Here is a 17145-nt window from a genome sequence, read left to right on the forward strand (position 1 = left end):
GAACAAAACTGTGAACATGAGCAAGAGCAAAGCATGAGCAACGCAGGATAATAATTCGACGCGGGTATGTCTGCGTCGGCTGCTTAAATAGTCATTCATTAGAGTCCTGATGAAGCGCAGCTGTGGCGATCGGGAGCGTGTCCCGCTCGTGGCCGCTTCCCGGAGCGGAGCCGCCGGGCCACGCCAGATATGTTTGTGTGCCGGCGCATTGTGGCCATACTGATATGATGGCTTGTGTTAATTGAATGCTTGAAAATGTTAATTTTTACGACGCGTTGAAGAGGTAGGTGAGACTTAATTTTTATTACAAGTGAACTACTATGTTTTGCCATTTCGGTGAAATATTCTATTATTTGTGTGAAGAGTTTTTCAAAAATAGCTAATGGTTACAAAAAATAAGGTGCTGAAGCCATGAAAAAAACTGTGATAAAGCATGAACTCCAGCCAGGTTCTTATTATGTGTGCACTGACTAATATTTGCATCAGTGTTATCTGATCAGATTTAATTATGCACATGACCTCCCAGCGATGACATTGGAAGATTACTGCGAAATCGACATTAACAAGCAATATTAGGCATACTCTATGTACATACTGTGTCTAGATGTGCCTTTGTGAAAGCAACTTAGACCATATAATTAGACCAATCGTTTTGTAATACTACAAACAACAAAGCGTTTTAATTTTGGTCTGGCATTCATTTTAGATTTGCTCGGCTTATCGAGGATTTTGCATTCATGTGAACTCCTTGCACCCCTACACAAAATCAATTATTCGTAACATATGCAGCTTGATTGTTGTGTACATTCACAAGTAACAATCAGTAGCTCACAATTTAAAAGAACACAAACAGACAATATTCACCAGACATTAAATTCATTCATGACAATTGGGCCTTGACCGATTAATTTGTTGGATGATTTTATCAGCCCTTTTCCAAACAATCATTATCAGCCTGCAGTTTGCCGATTATGTTTCCGCGCATTCTTACTTTCCCATGAAACGATTGAGTGTGGGAATCATTAGGATTGATTTGCTTGCAACATTTGTCCGCTAGATTTCTCCACTAGAGACTGACTACATTCCATCTAGTACGCATCTTTCCTGAGATGACACACACCTGTGTGTGTTACGTTACATTTGTGCTGCAGAAGCTCCTAAGTGTGATTTTCCTTTTACAGTAAAATATTCGGTTTCTTACAGTCAACAACAACCGCGGGTAGAGAACAGTATCCAACACATGTTCTTAAATCCACCCCGTAGAACACCCTGAGGGGCAATTTGAATAAGATTTAGGTACATTTCAGCATTTGAGTGACCAGTTTTCACCATCTCTCTGTACATCATATTCTGTATTTAAAATGCAATTTTGTCAAAGATATGTAATGACTAAGAAAAGAGAAAATCTCACTTTTTTGTTATTCTGAAGTCATTACTTTCTTTCAACGAAAATAATGGAGGATAAGAATTATGATTTAATATTGAGGGGCATCATGCATAAATATTTTGCCAGTACCTTTACTCATTATGTTGCTTTGTAGGGTGAATTTATTGCGATTAATTGTGAGTTGCTTAGTTTGAATTACTTGGACCATTTCTGCCACTACAGGGTTTAGTTTGTTGCTAGCGATGCTGAAATCCCCAAAATAGATTTTCCCTGTCCAGTAATCCATTTTTTATGACAGGGGTTATGTTCCAGACCACCACCGCAATAGTCGAAAACCTGCTACATAGCGACCAAGTATTTATTATATTATCTAAATATATTTGCAAGCTTTGGCGGTACGGTAGGCGACTGGTTAGTACGACGGCCTCACAGTGCAGGGTTTGGCCTTTCTGTGAGGAGTTTGAATACTCTACCCATGCCTGCGTGGGTTTTCTCCTCCCACATTCCAATACACGAATGGCAGGTGGATTGGACGCTCTCAATTGTCCCAAGGTGTGAGTGTGAGCGCAGATGGTTGTTCGTCATTGTGTTTCCTGCGATTGGCTGGCGACCAGTTCAGGGTGTACCCCGCCTAATGCCTGAAGACAGCTGGAATAGTCTCCAGCACGCCCGCAACCCTCGTGACGATAAGTGGCTTTGATAATCGATGGATGGATTGAAGTATTTGAAAGCCTCATGCATATATGGCAGCAACACTGTTCAGTACATGCATTTTAGGTGAAGTTATTATTTTTGTCCACTTAGGATCGCCACCTTCACATTCTACACGTTTGTATTAGTGACATTGACTGTGCATGTGCCTTTAAAAGGCAGGCCTAGCCTATTTAATTTCGTGGAAGATAACAAATGAGGTTGTACGCTTGGACCAGCGCAGTGTGATTCTAACTCACCTCACGCTTTATCTGCGTTTTTTATGAATTCAACAATACCAGATGTCGAACAAAAATATATTAAATACAGTAACCTGACCATATGGAAAAACAGAACCTAAATTACAAGTGCCTGAAAAGATTAAAATGGAGATGTGAAGGAGAATAACAGTCACTTCACAGTACTCTCCACTGTTGGATTACAATAATTTAACCGATCATTGATGATGGTTGCTTTGTGCTATCGTCGCTTGCTGTTAGAGACTGCGGTGATTCTGGCTGCCGGCTGCCTCCTTTCGTGTGTTGCCAATGTTTTTCAACAGGAATTACTGAATTGTAATATTTTTTACTATGATATCAATTTTGAATTTAAAAAAATTATATAAAGCACAGATGAAATTAAATTCAAAATAACACAACGCAATATGCTATGTTGATACCACTCCTGGCTACATATATTCTGTACATTTGCTGTTCTTTGTTTTTTTTCCCTGCATTTGTTGACATCAACACGGCAATGGGAGAATGATGAGTTTCCCGATCCTGTTATTCAGATGAGGTTTCTATTCTTAGTTGCAGCCTGATTATTCAGAGTCTGCAGGGACAGGGACAAGCTTGAATCTGCCGTGGAGACAGACAGACAGGCAAACTAGAGAGACAGACAGGGGATCCGGATGAGGACAGGATGTGTGGCTGGAGATAAAAAGCCATCTGAGAATCGTAGTTCAGAAACTGGGAAAGGAGACAGTGAGCACTCTCTTTTTATCCATCACTCCAATTTACTCTCTGCCTTTGTCTCCTCATCAAGGTGTTGAAGTCAGTTATAAAAATCGGAACTGTTAAGAGACATGACTTTAATTATTTAAAGTGATTCTTTTTTTATTCATCACCTTGCAGTTACCCAGTATGACCCAACATTCCCCTCCTTTTTTTACCCACAATTTCCTTTCCTGTTGACTTATTATTAATCTGCCTCTTGTTTCACCTTTTAAATAGGGAATTAATGCTTTTTTTTATTTTAAAGGTGGATGAACCGGCTTGGGTTAGCTGCCATTGGCTACACACCGGATGACAAAGTGCCACGTCCAGATGAAGGTTAGACAAAGTCTCTGATATAACGCCTTGGATTTCCTTCTCAACTTTAAATGTTCTTTCTTACTTTTCTCAACTTTAGACTACTGGAGTGAGAGTGATCAAGATGAGGTTGATGGCTCCATGACACTCAAACAAGAGGGACCATCCTCTCTCTGCGATACTTACCACCGCACACCATCAGTGAGTACAAACTTAACAACGTCTTTGCTGTGTCCCATTCCGATTAAATATTTTATTCAAAAGACAGCCACAGTTTTAAGTGCTCTCGACATCAATAAAACACAAGATTATCTGGTTGGGGAATCAGCCAAGCCTATGACATGTGTAATGCTGCCAAGTCACAGTCTGACCAATAGATGGCAGCAACTAGCCTGCTTTTAATTGTGCTAGCATATCACCCTGGTCTTAGTTAGACTTTTTTATTTGATTCTTAAAGATCCATTACTTATATGTGTGATATTGAAAAAAATGAATGTAAATGACACAAAATATGCCTCTTCTCAAACAAAGTATTCAATTCAGAAATAACCACATGCCAGGAAGAAAGCTGCTGCCGCGTTATACGCTTAAAGTAGTTGACATAGCTGCTTTCATTCACCGGTGACAACCAGCCAGATCAGGTTTATCATTCAATGAGCTGACCTAAACTGCACCACTAGGTGGAAGGAGAGGATGTTTGGACATTGAGTAAAGTTGGGACCATTCTCAGTTCAGCTACATAACAGACATGTCCACCATTTTTGGAGTTACTCATCTGACACCTCATTGCTTTTTTGCTCTCATCTTTCAGTCTCTTTATGCTCTGCTTTTTTCTGTTTCCTCCTTTCACTCCCAATCTTTATATCCTTGTTTAAAAACCCGCTTTTCCTCACGTTGACACCCACCTGTCCCACACACCCTACTTACCCATGTCTACAAAGTCTAACCTCCTCCACACTTATGACCAATTGCCCCGTTCTGTCAGCTCCATGAGCCTCATGCGCTCCACTCCGTCTCCCCATCCTCTACCAATGAGTGCCTCCACCTCCCCTATCCCTCCACAGATGGTCTCTTCCACCTCCCCTCTTCCTCTACAGGTCAATTCTTCTAGCCCGTTCCCAGAGCCAAAGCATGGACGGCATTTTTCCAGCGAGTCCACGCACTCCCACTCATCTGCAGAAGATCAGCGTGGAGAGGGCTTGGGCATGGGCACAGGAACAGGCAGCACCAGTACCCACTCCTCAGGTTGCCGGTCTTCACACCGTGAGCGTCGCTCCTGGCAGGACCTCATTGAGACCCCTCTAACCAGCGCAGGGCTGCATTTCCTCCAGACAGCACCGGGAGAGAGCGATTATGGTGGCCTAATGGGGAGCATGGCTGGTGAGATGGGGCTGTACGGAGGACTTGGCAGACAGGGCATGTCGCCAGAGAGACGCAGGCAGGCTACGTTGCCAGTACGAAGGCATCACGCTGCAGAGAGAGACAGGGATCGAGATGGGCCTTTCCCGCTGGAGCGCGGTCCACACACACACAGCTACACACACCGACGTTCCCATAAGCAGCGCAGTCAAAGTCTGCCGAGAAATAGGGACCCATTTGGAGGGAAGCTGATACACTCATCACCTCACATGGAGGAGAGAAGTGAAGATGAGGAGGCAGAGAGGCAGGCCGCAGATATACTCGAGGGTGAGGAGGGTAAGTACATTACACCTTGTCTTTATTATAAGAAATGATAATGAATGATACAGTATACTGTACTGTTGTGCTCAAAGATATCCAAAATAATAGGTGTGCATAATTTTGACTGATTGAATTGAAATTCGTTATGAAAATAAAAAAACAATTCTTCTTTCCCAAACAGTTGTCTTTTTGTTCTTGTTTAAACAAATATGCTATAATGATGTGCATTTCTATTTTGTCAGCAGAGGGGCATTACTTAACAAAGCCTTCATTTACATTTTATATTTAGTGACTGCCAAAAAGAGTATTCTAAAGACTGTTAAAATTATAGGAGGTCAATCAGCTCTACAGGAGTGTACTGTAGTGCTTCTTTACAAAACGAACTACCGACCTGACATGCTATTACGATCAATTTGAACATGCAACCCCACACCCCATGAAAAAAAAAATCAACTGTTAACAGAATATCTCTTTTCTGCTTCCCCCCTGGCTACCTCAGACTTGCGGGAGTTGAGAGTTGAAAGCAGAGAAAGGAGGGTTTCAGAGGGGAGAGAGCGACGGGTGTCAGACGGACGTGAACCTGAGCCATTGGATGGGCTAGAGCAGCTGTACCGGGCCCTTGAACAAGCCAACGTCACAGCGCTAGGTGACCCGAGACCCTGTAGCAGGCAGGAACTTCGACGAGGTTTCACTCACAGAGTCAGGGACCCCCTTCTGAACGACAGACTGCACCGCGTCAGAGCGCTCCGCAGCACCTTGAAGGTAGCAAGGAGAGAGGAATTGTTTCCAGAAAATTTTGAATGACAGTAGAGTATAGACACTCATCAAGGAGGAGGAATCCTAATTTGGAACAGCACCAAAAATGTAACCATTTTATAATGTTAATCAGACACCTGCTCTTTGTCTGGATCTGCACCAAAATGAAATGTCTTCTTCCTTGGCTGATGTTCCGCCTCTCTACATTGTTTTATGGGAAGCAATCAAGCCTTTTTTTTTTTGCGTAATCCTGCTAACTAACCAACTACACTACAAGAGCTGTCATTAGAGTGCAGACTTCAGCCAAGGCCGAATGATCCTAATTTAGGTCAGTACCAAATTACTGTTTACACCCTTATAAAGTACAATGGCGCCTCCCAAGTTGTCATTTCTGGCATACAGTTTGACCTCCGATTTTGTTCAGAATCAGATATTTTCTTCTAATTCACCTTTATACAGTAAATCTTTAAACTGAATTTGGGAGTTGCACTGTAGTTACAATATGCCTTTCTTAATAAGATTCATGTAACATTAACCAGCAAACAAAAATTCCTTCTTAAGTGAAAAAACCTTGAAAGCTTTGCACCTTCATGCAGATGCATTCAGTAATTTAATCGATTCTATTGTGGCTCGTAGCTGACTCCTCCACAAAATTTTGTAAAAAAAAAAAAAGAAAATGCTGAAGGTGTTTGTGAAATTCTGATAACAAACCCAAAACTCCTTGCCTACCTAACTGGTAAATTCTCCTCCAGGCCAAAGAGTCTGAGCTGGCGGTAATCTGCGCTCTTTTGGAAGACCCTGGCCTTTGCTCCCAGACCTTCAGAGAATGGAAACAGTGGCACAGTGAGCTCTATTCCGACATCTGTCAGCTCAGCACCGGCACCAATGGCCAGGACGATCTCTCCCCGCTGAGCGTTCCCATCATGACCCACACACACTCCTTTATTGAGACCCATGTGTGAGATAGAGAACAGGACTGGACACTATCTATCGCTCTCTCACACTTTTTGTCAAACACACACACACGCAGACACCCCCACACACACCAACACACTTTGTAAAGTGTAAATATAGAGGGAACAGTCTGGAATGAGTGTGAGTGTACTTTTGATAACTCTGAGGACCCCACAGGGTGCCTGCTGCATGCCTGAACAGAAACCATTAATCTTCCTTTGTCCGTGGAACTCAGCATAAAGTCCACATGCCTGTCAAGAAGGAAATGGGAGATAATGGGTATGTTTGGACATGTTACTCTAGTGTACATGTCCTTTGTATACTATATTTAGTTTCTGTTCTAAATCTGATTGATTTTAGGGTGGAGGGGTATCTACGTAGCAGCAATACAGAGGAAATCTTTTCACCACAGCACTGTACTTTTGTACTAATGAACTTGCACCCAGAGCCACCAATCCTACCCTTTCACTGTTTTGCTTTGATTTTCTCCCTGCATATCATGACGATAGCGCTATTATTCCAAGTTGATCTGACAGGGCAGTGTGGGAAAAGTAAGCGCAGTGACTTTTGTATAAAGACTGTGAAAGGTTGCCATTAATGCTGTCTCTTTACCAATGAAAACAACTGCTACAGTCAAACAGGAACCATTTTCTATACACACAATTTCAAACTGTGAAAATGTTTATCTGCACAAGAAGTTTAGCTCCTCTGTTTGTGTGCAAATCTACTGTTTAATTTTTAGTTTCTCAGCAACACTATCTCTGTTCTCCATCAGCTTCTCCTTCCATTTTTAATTTGTTTGTTTCTTCTCTTTCTGAGATTGTGTATATGTGTATGCTACTGTGTATACTAATGTAAATGTTTGTGTTCCACTACCACTGTGATTTGCTTTTGGAGAGAACACTGAGAGTATGTATTTGAAAGTGTGCACATTTTTGTTTCGTTAAACTGTGATGGCAAGCGTCATTTTTAAAGGAGTCAGTCACTGCAAAGAATGCACTTTCTATGTATTTTCATCTTATTGGCAACATCGCAGGGTCTGTCTTATTGGCCTCTACCATTGCTGTTCAAAATATCAGGTAAAGGCATCTCATTTTCTGAAGATTTATGTACAGTTGACTAATATATTTAAGCATAGACAAATATATAACTATATTTACGTTTTGTGTCATGAATATAATGTAAAGTATGACGTATTCTATGCCAAGGTTTTGCGTTGTATCCCTCTTAACACTGTTGCTGTCGATGCAGTTGAACTCAGAGCAACCCTGACATCAATTAGAGTGACTTTTATTAGATTTTTTTTGGTGAACAGAAACATTAAGATTGACCCATAGACATTCTCCTGGTTTGGCATTGCATGAAAAGGCCTGGGACTGATTTAGTTGGACAGGGTAAAATAATGTGGATCATTTTTATCAATTCTTATATACTACTCCGTATATTTGCAGGACTGATTGACTTGTAGCGCATGATACACACAAGAGTACCATTGAAGTATGATTTTGACTTTTGTGTTTTGAGATTCGAGGATTTCCTGTGTTAAGACATGCACTGCAGAGCAACTGGAAGTTGGGGGTGGACAGTCTATAAAATCAGCATAGGATGCATTCCCACGCATCCTAATAGGAAGTGAAAAGAATTTAGTTTATGCACCTCAGAGTGAGCCGAAGTTACAAACTTACTGTCACAAGAAAAGCTTGTTCACACTCAGTTTTTCAATATATTAGTTATGTCTGCCCTACATCGGGCTAAGGACTCAACAGTGCCCCTGGAGTGAACAACTCTCAATCGTGTAGCACCTACTGCATCAAGCACTATATTTAGGTATGCTTCACCTTCTACTGTCATTCTTTTCGAATAGCTTTTGTTTGTATCATCATCTTACACGCTTGTGAAATATCAAACACACCCCCAATATAAAGTTGTGTTTTTTGAATGGTTTATTTGAGAGTACCACAATGAAACTAAATGATGCAAGCACTTTCCTTGTGCCTCCCAACCCTCTCTTTGGCAACATCGTCAGTCTATACCGGACTTCCTACATACACATAGCTGTAGACGAATGGGAATGCAGTCTTGGTCTGCAGATGTCTTATCATTGTTTAGTTTGTTCTCGTTTTTCCCCCCACCTGCTACTCAGCGATACAACTACTTGACTGTAGACATACAGAAGACAAGTTCTGATTTGTGGCCACAGACTGTGTTATCACCCCCTCATCTTTGTGTGTGTAGACCTGCAGAACCAGGCCGAAAAGGGAGATTCACTGTGTGTCCTTTCAGGGGTGTACACCTCATGGTACATTGCACAGGTGTGTAAGATGTAAGTTGCACTGCGACATAAAAAAGGAACATATTGCTCTTTTTCAAGGATGATATTAACTTACTTTAATTCTGTACAATAAACGGACTAAAGATGATATTAAAAAAAACAGACAAGTACATTTATTCTTCCTAAAGTAGCCTTTTTTGTTTCATATATATGCATATATATTACAAAAAAATACAGATTGTAAGTTGTTAAACTTTGACTCCAATAAACTGAATCCTCTGCACTATGAGCTTGCTTTTGCTTATATGCCTCAGTCTTGTTGGAATTACTGAAAAACGGGCCACATTCGATCATTCAATATTGCACTTAATTTGAGAAAGTGCAACCGTTTTTCTACACCTAATTTTACTAGATTACCTATACTCTATGTTGCAAATTCATGCTAGTAGTAACAACCCTCCCATTCCACCGTTCAAATGTTATCCAATGGTATATTTGCATTACATTGAAAATGACCAAAGTAATGTTCATTTACAAAAACACAAACGTGACTAAATAAAACCTATGGATGCATCCAAAAAAGTAATAGTGTCAGAGAGAGAGCGACAGAGAGAGATTACAATGACGTGCAGTGCTATTCTTTTACTGTAGATGGCAGTAGCTTAGTTTGGAGAAGTCGAAACTGCAGAGTGTAGCTGTCCAGTAAAGAAGAAGGTGGATTGGTGTCATGGCGGCCAAGGTGAATCTTCGTCGAGCATTTTATGATAATCTTCCGGTGTTGTTGACTTTCCGATACTATTTGTACTCAGGCATTCAGCATGTGGGAATGCCGAGCTAAATGAAGTTGCTGACAGAATTTCGCCCTCTACTGTAGAGCGTGTTAATCTTCAAGTTCAGACGCACCAGCCTTGCTATTTCGAAAATAAAAAAGGCTGCATGCCAGGAGTAGTTACAGGTAGTTTTCAATTGAGTAAAAGAGTGCCAGCGTTAATAACGACAACAGTAACTACCGTATGTAGGTCTTTTTTGTATAAAGTACATCGATTAGATTTTAGAATCAGAATCAGAAATCCCTTTATTGTCATTGTACTCAAGTGTGCAACGAGATTAGAGAGCTCCCCTCTCCGGTGCAATACAACAATAATTCAGTTAAATATATAAATTAGATAAATAAGAGAATAGTTAGTACGATGGAAAATAATACTGAGTAGGATCTATAAAAACACATCACGTCGCTGTTCTGCAAGGTAAGGATGGTCGTGTGTGTGCGTGAGAGTTTAGAATGGATTTCTGCATAAATTGGTCATAAAATTGTTACCTGATCTTTTTCTTTTCGCTTCAAACGGCACACAAACAGTTGGCGATCTTAATGTTCAGTGTTTTACATTCAAACTTTTAACATTATGCACGCTGACTCAATTCTTGTCAATAACTGAAGGCATCACATTAAAATGGGCATTAACATATTTTTGTGCAAACTTACTAAAGCTTTAATTAGCACAAGAACTAGAAGAATTTTCTCAATTTCACACTTTTTTGTCGTATTTAATATAAATATCAATATTAAAAATCTCTGGTGGTAAATATTAGTAGGCTGAGTTCAGCTGTTAGATAATTGCATCAGGAAGCAGGACAAAGTGGCCTAAATTACGAGCTGTCATAAGCAAATTTTGTTGAGCGGCTAGTGCATTTATGAAGAAGGCAGCTAGTAGCTGAGCGAACCAGTGTGAATTGAACGACGCATTGGACATTGACACGTCATACAAACGTTGCGGTAATGTGCTAGCTACAGTTTGGAGGAGAGCCAGCCTCACGCAAGACCGGGGCTCCCTGATCAGTTTTGAAGGACCCCGCATTCCGAGTCCCCCCACTCAGTGCCAAATTTTAGGATTTTAAAGAGCAGAGAGACAACTGCATCAGGAACAGTCAGTGTTATGGGTGTAACAAGTTAGGGTTCAGTGATTGCCGTAACATTTGCCAGCTGTGCATTGTGCACATGTACACTAGTTAGCACTTTTGCTATGAATTTAAAATGAGACGCAAAATGCCAATTTTGACTCGCCGGTTACGATACAAATCCGCTTATTTGGAGCCGGGATATATGCTTTTTTTTTTTTTTCTTCGATCTATCTTTGCGGCTGGGTACCAAATACCGGGCTGCGGTCAGGTGGGTCGAGACCAATGGGTTACCGTTCTTTGGTACTAGTGTTTCAAAACACCTACAAAAAATCTGATACTTGTTGGTGCAAAGTAACAGAAAAAAAAATTGACATGCAATTTAAATATATTAATTTTGGGTACTGATAATGTGTTGGCACTTGTGGAAATATTATGTGTATGATGTTTGATGGTTTTAATAAATTTATAGTACACTATTTGTTTGAAAAGTTTTAAATGTTTTGCATGTTATTTTCCTAGGTGGCTATGGTGGCCATCCCGGCAGTGCTGGGTATAGCCTCCATTAGAGTGTACACCATTAGTGAAATGCCTGCTGAAGGCCTCATTACTCGAGAGAAGGTACCCCCCATCTCTTTTGAAGGAGGCCAATCCACACTTTGCCTTGTATGTCACAGTTGCATCGTAATAACATTATATCCTTTTGTCCTTTAGCTGAACATCTACTCCCCAGTGACAAAGTCTGCTCAGGTCCAGCTTGCTTCTGATCGTCCAGGGCTGATCGAGGGTGGCCTCACAACTGCAAGACAAGGCCTACTACCCTTTGTTAATGTGGTGAAGGTACTCAGATCTCTCTTGAATCTGTGACGTGTATGTGTCATGGCCTGTCAATGTTTGAGTGCCCCGCCCCCTTTTGAGATCCAGAAATTGCACATTAATTTTGGAACATATTCAGTGGCCCTCATCCCCATCCGATTTTCTGATAAGTAAATGTGAAGTACCCTGAGGACAGAAATGAGCACATTTAAACGTAATAATCGTCCTCAGCTTTGAGTGACACCAGAGACAGAGGTGTTCATTTTACAACAGGTTCAGAATTGTTGTTGTATTGGTGTAGAACACTAATCATCGCGTCATTCTGAGAGATGTTTCTCAGCCTATGATCGCACTTCAGGTCAATTTGGACTTTTTTTAGGCCCATTTGTGACAGTTATCTGATTTTTTTTTTTGTTTTTATGCATTGTGAGCAGTACTATTTTTTTTAACTCCGTCATCTTTTGTTTGTGACATAAATCAGATATGTATGCAATCCATCTGCCCTATGAACTCTCATCCGTACACATTCGAGCCATATGTCAAAAGCCCAACATGCGCTCTGCGCAAGAGTACTTGGGAGTGAGACAGCTAACAGTCTTCCAAGAATCTGTAAAGATATTAAAAAAAAAGTAAATTATATGAATTTGTTACATCGTTGTATGTTTCCATAACCTCAATTTAATTATATCTTCCCCAGGCAATGACAATGAAGATTTTCTATTCTATTTATGTTCACTCTCTGTAAAGCACGTTGTTACAGTTGTAGTTGTTTTAATGGTCTATCATCAAAGTTGAGATTAAGCCGTGCAAGTCTGCACACGGACCTGCATGCACTGCGAAACTGCTATTGGATCATCTTTGATTGGAGCGATTAGACATTTTCAGTTAATTGACATAATTCCATTGATTAAACATTGACGTGTTTAATATTCCTGTATCAACAGATTTATTCAAATGTGCCTATGCATTTATTGATCTATTGCTTGGCGCACTGGGCATCTTTCCATTAAGCTTCATGCAAGTCAGTTGCGTGTTTTGTGCTTAGTCCTTCTAACTAAACCATAATCAAACCAACCAACCAACGTGAGTAAAAACAATAACTTACAAATTGGTAATCAATACTGCTGACACAGTTCAAATTAAATATGTCAGTGTCATGAAAATTACAGTTGAAAAGTGAGAGACAGCTCATTTACTGTTCCATTTTGTTTTAGATGTGTACTATTACTTGAAAGATCCTCCACCGGGTTTCCTACCCAGGTTTGGCACCATCACCATGGCTGGCCTCCTTGGCATGTTCTTGGCACGCAAAGGTAACATCAGCACCAATCTCACATGCGCACACCCACGCATATACATAAACACACGCACACACTTTAACAGCCACTCATACACAGCCAATGGAGAGACTTTATTTTGAGATCTGCTGTTAAGCACATTACTCACAAGATTATATACTGTACCCTAACTACGTATAATCTATAATTCTTCATTAAATTCAACATTTTTTTTTCTTTATAATTTTCTTGTCATCTGTGCACCGGTAAAATTATAGAATCATCAGAAGCACTTCCCAAGGATAGAAAGCATTTACCGTAGTCACACATTTAGCATTTACACAAGCGGTGTGCCACATATTTGGGCCCATTAACCATGCGTGTGCTGATTTGCAAATGCATGTCAGGAGACTTGTGTGTGGCTCCGTAGCTACACATTCGGACCACATGGGGGCACTAATATTATACCAGCCCAGTACCACCAATATATACACCAATAACATGGGGGGGCTTTCTCTGCTATCCACCCATGGTCACGTACCATTTATTTGACATTATTTAAATTAAATTGGAATAAATGGAAGAATAAAGTGGAACTAATAAAATAAGAACAAATGATATAACCAGTGAAGCTAAAAAAAAATGAATGAAGCTTCTCCACACCTGCTAATTGCCACATTAACTACACTTCCCTTTATTGCATTCAGTAAACACCATTTTTTAAAATTGATTCATTAACTTTTTATTTATTAAACACTCACTGCACCAACCCAACCGGACTGCATCGGGTCATATGTCTGCTACACCTGTAGACTACGAGGGTCCCCTTTTGGTCTTAAAGTGTTGCTCCGGAGCCACACTCATATATTTTTTTTTGAAGGGAGTGTGGTGAAGACATTTCAGTATGTCCCATAAGGTTTCACAATCATGAAATAGCTTTACTAAGTTGGCTTCTTGTCTTTTTTGTTTTAGGAGCACTGAAAAGGAATGGAGCCACAAAGGACATCAACGAGAAGGACACAGGCGACCCTGTCCAAGTGGTTCACGGGAGCTCGTGAGCGAGGTGCGAAGAGGGCAGTTAGAGCTCGGAAATCTCAAGGCAACACACAGGACAATGAGACACAGTAGGCAGAGTGTCATTTGCCTTGGTATATTACACACACATACTTTTCAATTACGCGTAATGACGACACTTTGGTTTGTGTGGTGATGGTTGTGGTGGGGGGGGTTATGGCATTTTCACCGATGTTGCAGCTCGTGCCACTTTATGCGCCCTCTGTCAAGGGACATTTTTTTTTGTCGTTCATGTTACACTTAGATTCATTTTTATTCTTGTTACACCGATAGTGACAGCATAAAATACACAAAGTGTGTACAATTTATTTTACTTTTACTTTACTTTGTCGAGAGATAAACCATGTGATATTGTTTTTTTATTTACCGTATTTTCCGTTTCCGGCCCATAGAGCGCTCGTTAAAGTCGCAAATCTTCGCCTAAACAATCAAAGCGACTGCGCCCATTATATGGACAAAGTACCACTAGCGACCATCTACCCATTTACTCATTGGGTTGTTTGGAGTGCATGTTAGCACACCCTGCTGGACAAAGTGTGAGTCATCTATGCTTCAAATTGACCGTGACTATACATTATGTGACTATGGTGTTTGGGTGAAGGTGTAGGAGAAACTTGGTCAAAGGGCAGCTGTCCACAATGTTGTAGTCTGTCTTATCATTTATGTTATTGCCAGCAAGAAACGTCCCAGGTTTAGACAACAGACAAAAAGCCCAAAGCATAACAGCACATCTCTCTAAACAGCCATGTGATTGGCTGAGTCTGAGTGGCTCCCAGAAGCCAATGCTGGAATTGGCTAGGCTGAGTGGCTCCCAAGAAGCCATTGCTATAATCATTTTGTGTTATTTTTATTTCTTTTGGGTATATTGATGGCATGAGAGATACATGTTTTGTGTTAATCTTATTTCTTTTTTTTCATTGTTTGCTTGTATGCTGAGTTATTCTTTTGTTTTGATTTGAAACCGTGACTCTAAGGAGTGTGGTGACCAGTGAAGTCCCTCCCCTGACGTTGTCTAGCAGACTATTGCCAAGAGACCTTTTAATGGTTAGAGTCATTGCTAATGACAGTGATTGTTGATAGTGTCATGGCATCGGTCATTGGAATTAGGCAATTGCTTATGGTATTGAGGCAAAGCGAGTTGCCATCAGCTGAGTCAGCATTAGCAGCTGAGCTATTGCTGTGCTAATAGCAGCCTAGCTACAAGGTGGCGCGCCCAGTGTGTGCTTCAAAGACAGAAATGGCACCCTCAACACGTGTTGCACAGGGCGGCGCATCCTAAAAAATACGGTACCCTGGTTAAATTAAGATTTGTAAAAGTGTGTGATGCTTTAACTTCTTGAAATTTTATTAACCCTTAGATGCATGAGTGAGTGGACCCTTCACTATATGATATGATATGATAATTGTGAGTGGCTGACCTCTACTCGAGCACATAAGTACAGTGGAACCTCGGTTCTCGAACGACTCTGAGTTCGAACAAATCGGAGTCCGAACAAAAAAATAGAGAAAGTCTTGCTTCGCAGTTCCAACAAACACCGGAGTTCGAACGCCGGTATGACGCGTGAGTGCGTACGCGAGGGTGGGATGCTGAGCGGCGTACGGGTGTAGATCGCTCTCTTTCTCTCTTCGTGACCAACTGTTGTCGCGTGCGGACGTGCTGCGTTTTGCTCTCGCGTTTTATATAGGTGTACGAAGTGTTTTAGCCCCTCATCATGCCTCCAAAGAAAGTCAGTGCAAGCTGCAAAGGAATGGTTTCGGTGTTCGAACAATTCGCTTTTCGAACAGGGTTCTGGAACGGATTATGGTCGAGAACCGAGGTTCCACTGTACCACTAACTGTAGGTGCTTCGGAAGCTGTTATTGAAGGTGCTTTTACTGATGTTGGGTAATTTGTTTTGGGTATATAGAATCTAAAGAGCAACAGTAGTTCATTGAAGGTGATTCACCTATTTCAATTGAAATATAGAATGTGAAATGCTATTCTACAGTTTTCGGAAGGTCCACCAAATTTAGTAATTTATATATTGTTTTACTAGTGATGGTAATACTGTGCATATGCACTTTAATGGAGACATACTTTCGCTTATAGTGAGGTGATATTTCCTCCGTCAGCTGTTGGCCTATGTCTGTTTTGTTAATCGTGAGTTTACAGACGACACTCCCAGAATGCTCGGAAGACAATTGTTTTCTCAATCTAGTTTGTATAATCCAATGCCCATACATCAAAACTCAGTGTAAACTAGTTAAGTTTATCACCGGCCGCAGCACCTCATTATGTGCCAGATAGCAGTTTTTTTTTTTATTTATTTTTTTTAAGCCAACTACATTTGACATACTGCAAGTTGTCATACTTGACAGACCATGCGTACCTGATCTGTCTGTGGTCAGCCTGGGGTAGGAGCATACCTGATGCTCCCTGTACATCTGAGAACTTTCAAATTTGTGAAAATACCCTTGGAAGACCTCTCACATTTTAAGAAAAGTTTAAGAAGTGTTTTTAGTCCCAGGCAAGGGTCACTACCATTTACACAAATACAACTAGATTCTTTAGGCTTTTTGTTTTCCCCGCCATGTAAAACTTGACCATCATGTTCTTGGTAAAAACCTACTAAATGGAGAGGCAGCAATTTTTGACCACAGCTGCATGAGAGTATGCAGAAAAAAAACTAAAAATGCCTAAAGTAGCACGCTGCAGAATATCGGTACGGCTCTGGTTATAAATTAGCCTTGACAACATGACATACATACACTGAGATTTATTACATAATAACTTTTGTCACCAATGGCGTTCATCCTATTCAGGGATGAAACCTGCTCCGGGTTAGGATCAGAAAGTGTTTACCACTGACCTAAAAGTCATGTAAAAGTCACCGTGCCTTGTAATATCTTATTGTGAAGGAGAACCAAAGCTGTACTTCTTTGGAAATGCTTTAATTTAGATGAGGTATCTTAGAATGCTTTGACCACTGCACACACAGCAGCATGACTTAATTGGAGAATAAGAGAAGTTGTTGATTCTCCATCTACGGCC

At 40.8% G+C, this 17145-nt stretch overlaps 2 protein-coding genes across 10 annotated transcripts in view; both read left to right on the forward strand.

Moving 5' to 3' along the window:
• LOC148337897 (connector enhancer of kinase suppressor of ras 2) overlaps positions 1-8768 on the forward strand; it is a 58806-nt gene extending 50038 nt beyond the window's left edge. For 2 of the 3 annotated variants that reach the window (XM_088293357.1, XM_088293358.1), the window contains 5 exons: positions 3341-3411; positions 3491-3591; positions 4332-5085; positions 5570-5832; positions 6579-8768. In XM_088293357.1, coding sequence (XP_088149483.1) covers positions 3341-3411; positions 3491-3591; positions 4332-5085; positions 5570-5832; positions 6579-6788 — 1399 coding nt within the window. In that variant the 3' untranslated portion in view covers positions 6789-8768. The remainder of the gene's footprint in view (positions 1-3340; positions 3412-3490; positions 3592-4331; positions 5086-5569; positions 5833-6578) is intronic. The other variant, XM_088293359.1, reaches the window with a different exon arrangement.
• A 903-nt stretch (positions 8769-9671) lies between these two features.
• The window catches only part of LOC148337898 (uncharacterized), a 30863-nt gene continuing 23389 nt past the window's right edge, over positions 9672-17145 (forward strand). For 6 of the 7 annotated variants that reach the window (XM_088293343.1, XM_088293339.1, XM_088293338.1 and 3 more), the window contains exons 1-5: positions 9672-9791; positions 11471-11569; positions 11663-11784; positions 12979-13077; positions 14014-14189. In XM_088293343.1, coding sequence (XP_088149469.1) covers positions 9780-9791; positions 11471-11569; positions 11663-11784; positions 12979-13077; positions 14014-14189 — 508 coding nt within the window. In that variant the 5' untranslated portion in view covers positions 9672-9779. The remainder of the gene's footprint in view (positions 9792-11470; positions 11570-11662; positions 11785-12978; positions 13078-14013; positions 14190-17145) is intronic. The other variant, XM_088293344.1, reaches the window with a different exon arrangement.

Source organism: Idiotropiscis lumnitzeri, chromosome 4, assembly GCF_059441095.1.
Source record: "Idiotropiscis lumnitzeri isolate Australia: NSW breed Sydney's pygmy pipehorse chromosome 4, RoL_Ilum_1.0, whole genome shotgun sequence".
Taxonomy (NCBI): domain Eukaryota; kingdom Metazoa; phylum Chordata; class Actinopteri; order Syngnathiformes; family Syngnathidae; genus Idiotropiscis; species Idiotropiscis lumnitzeri.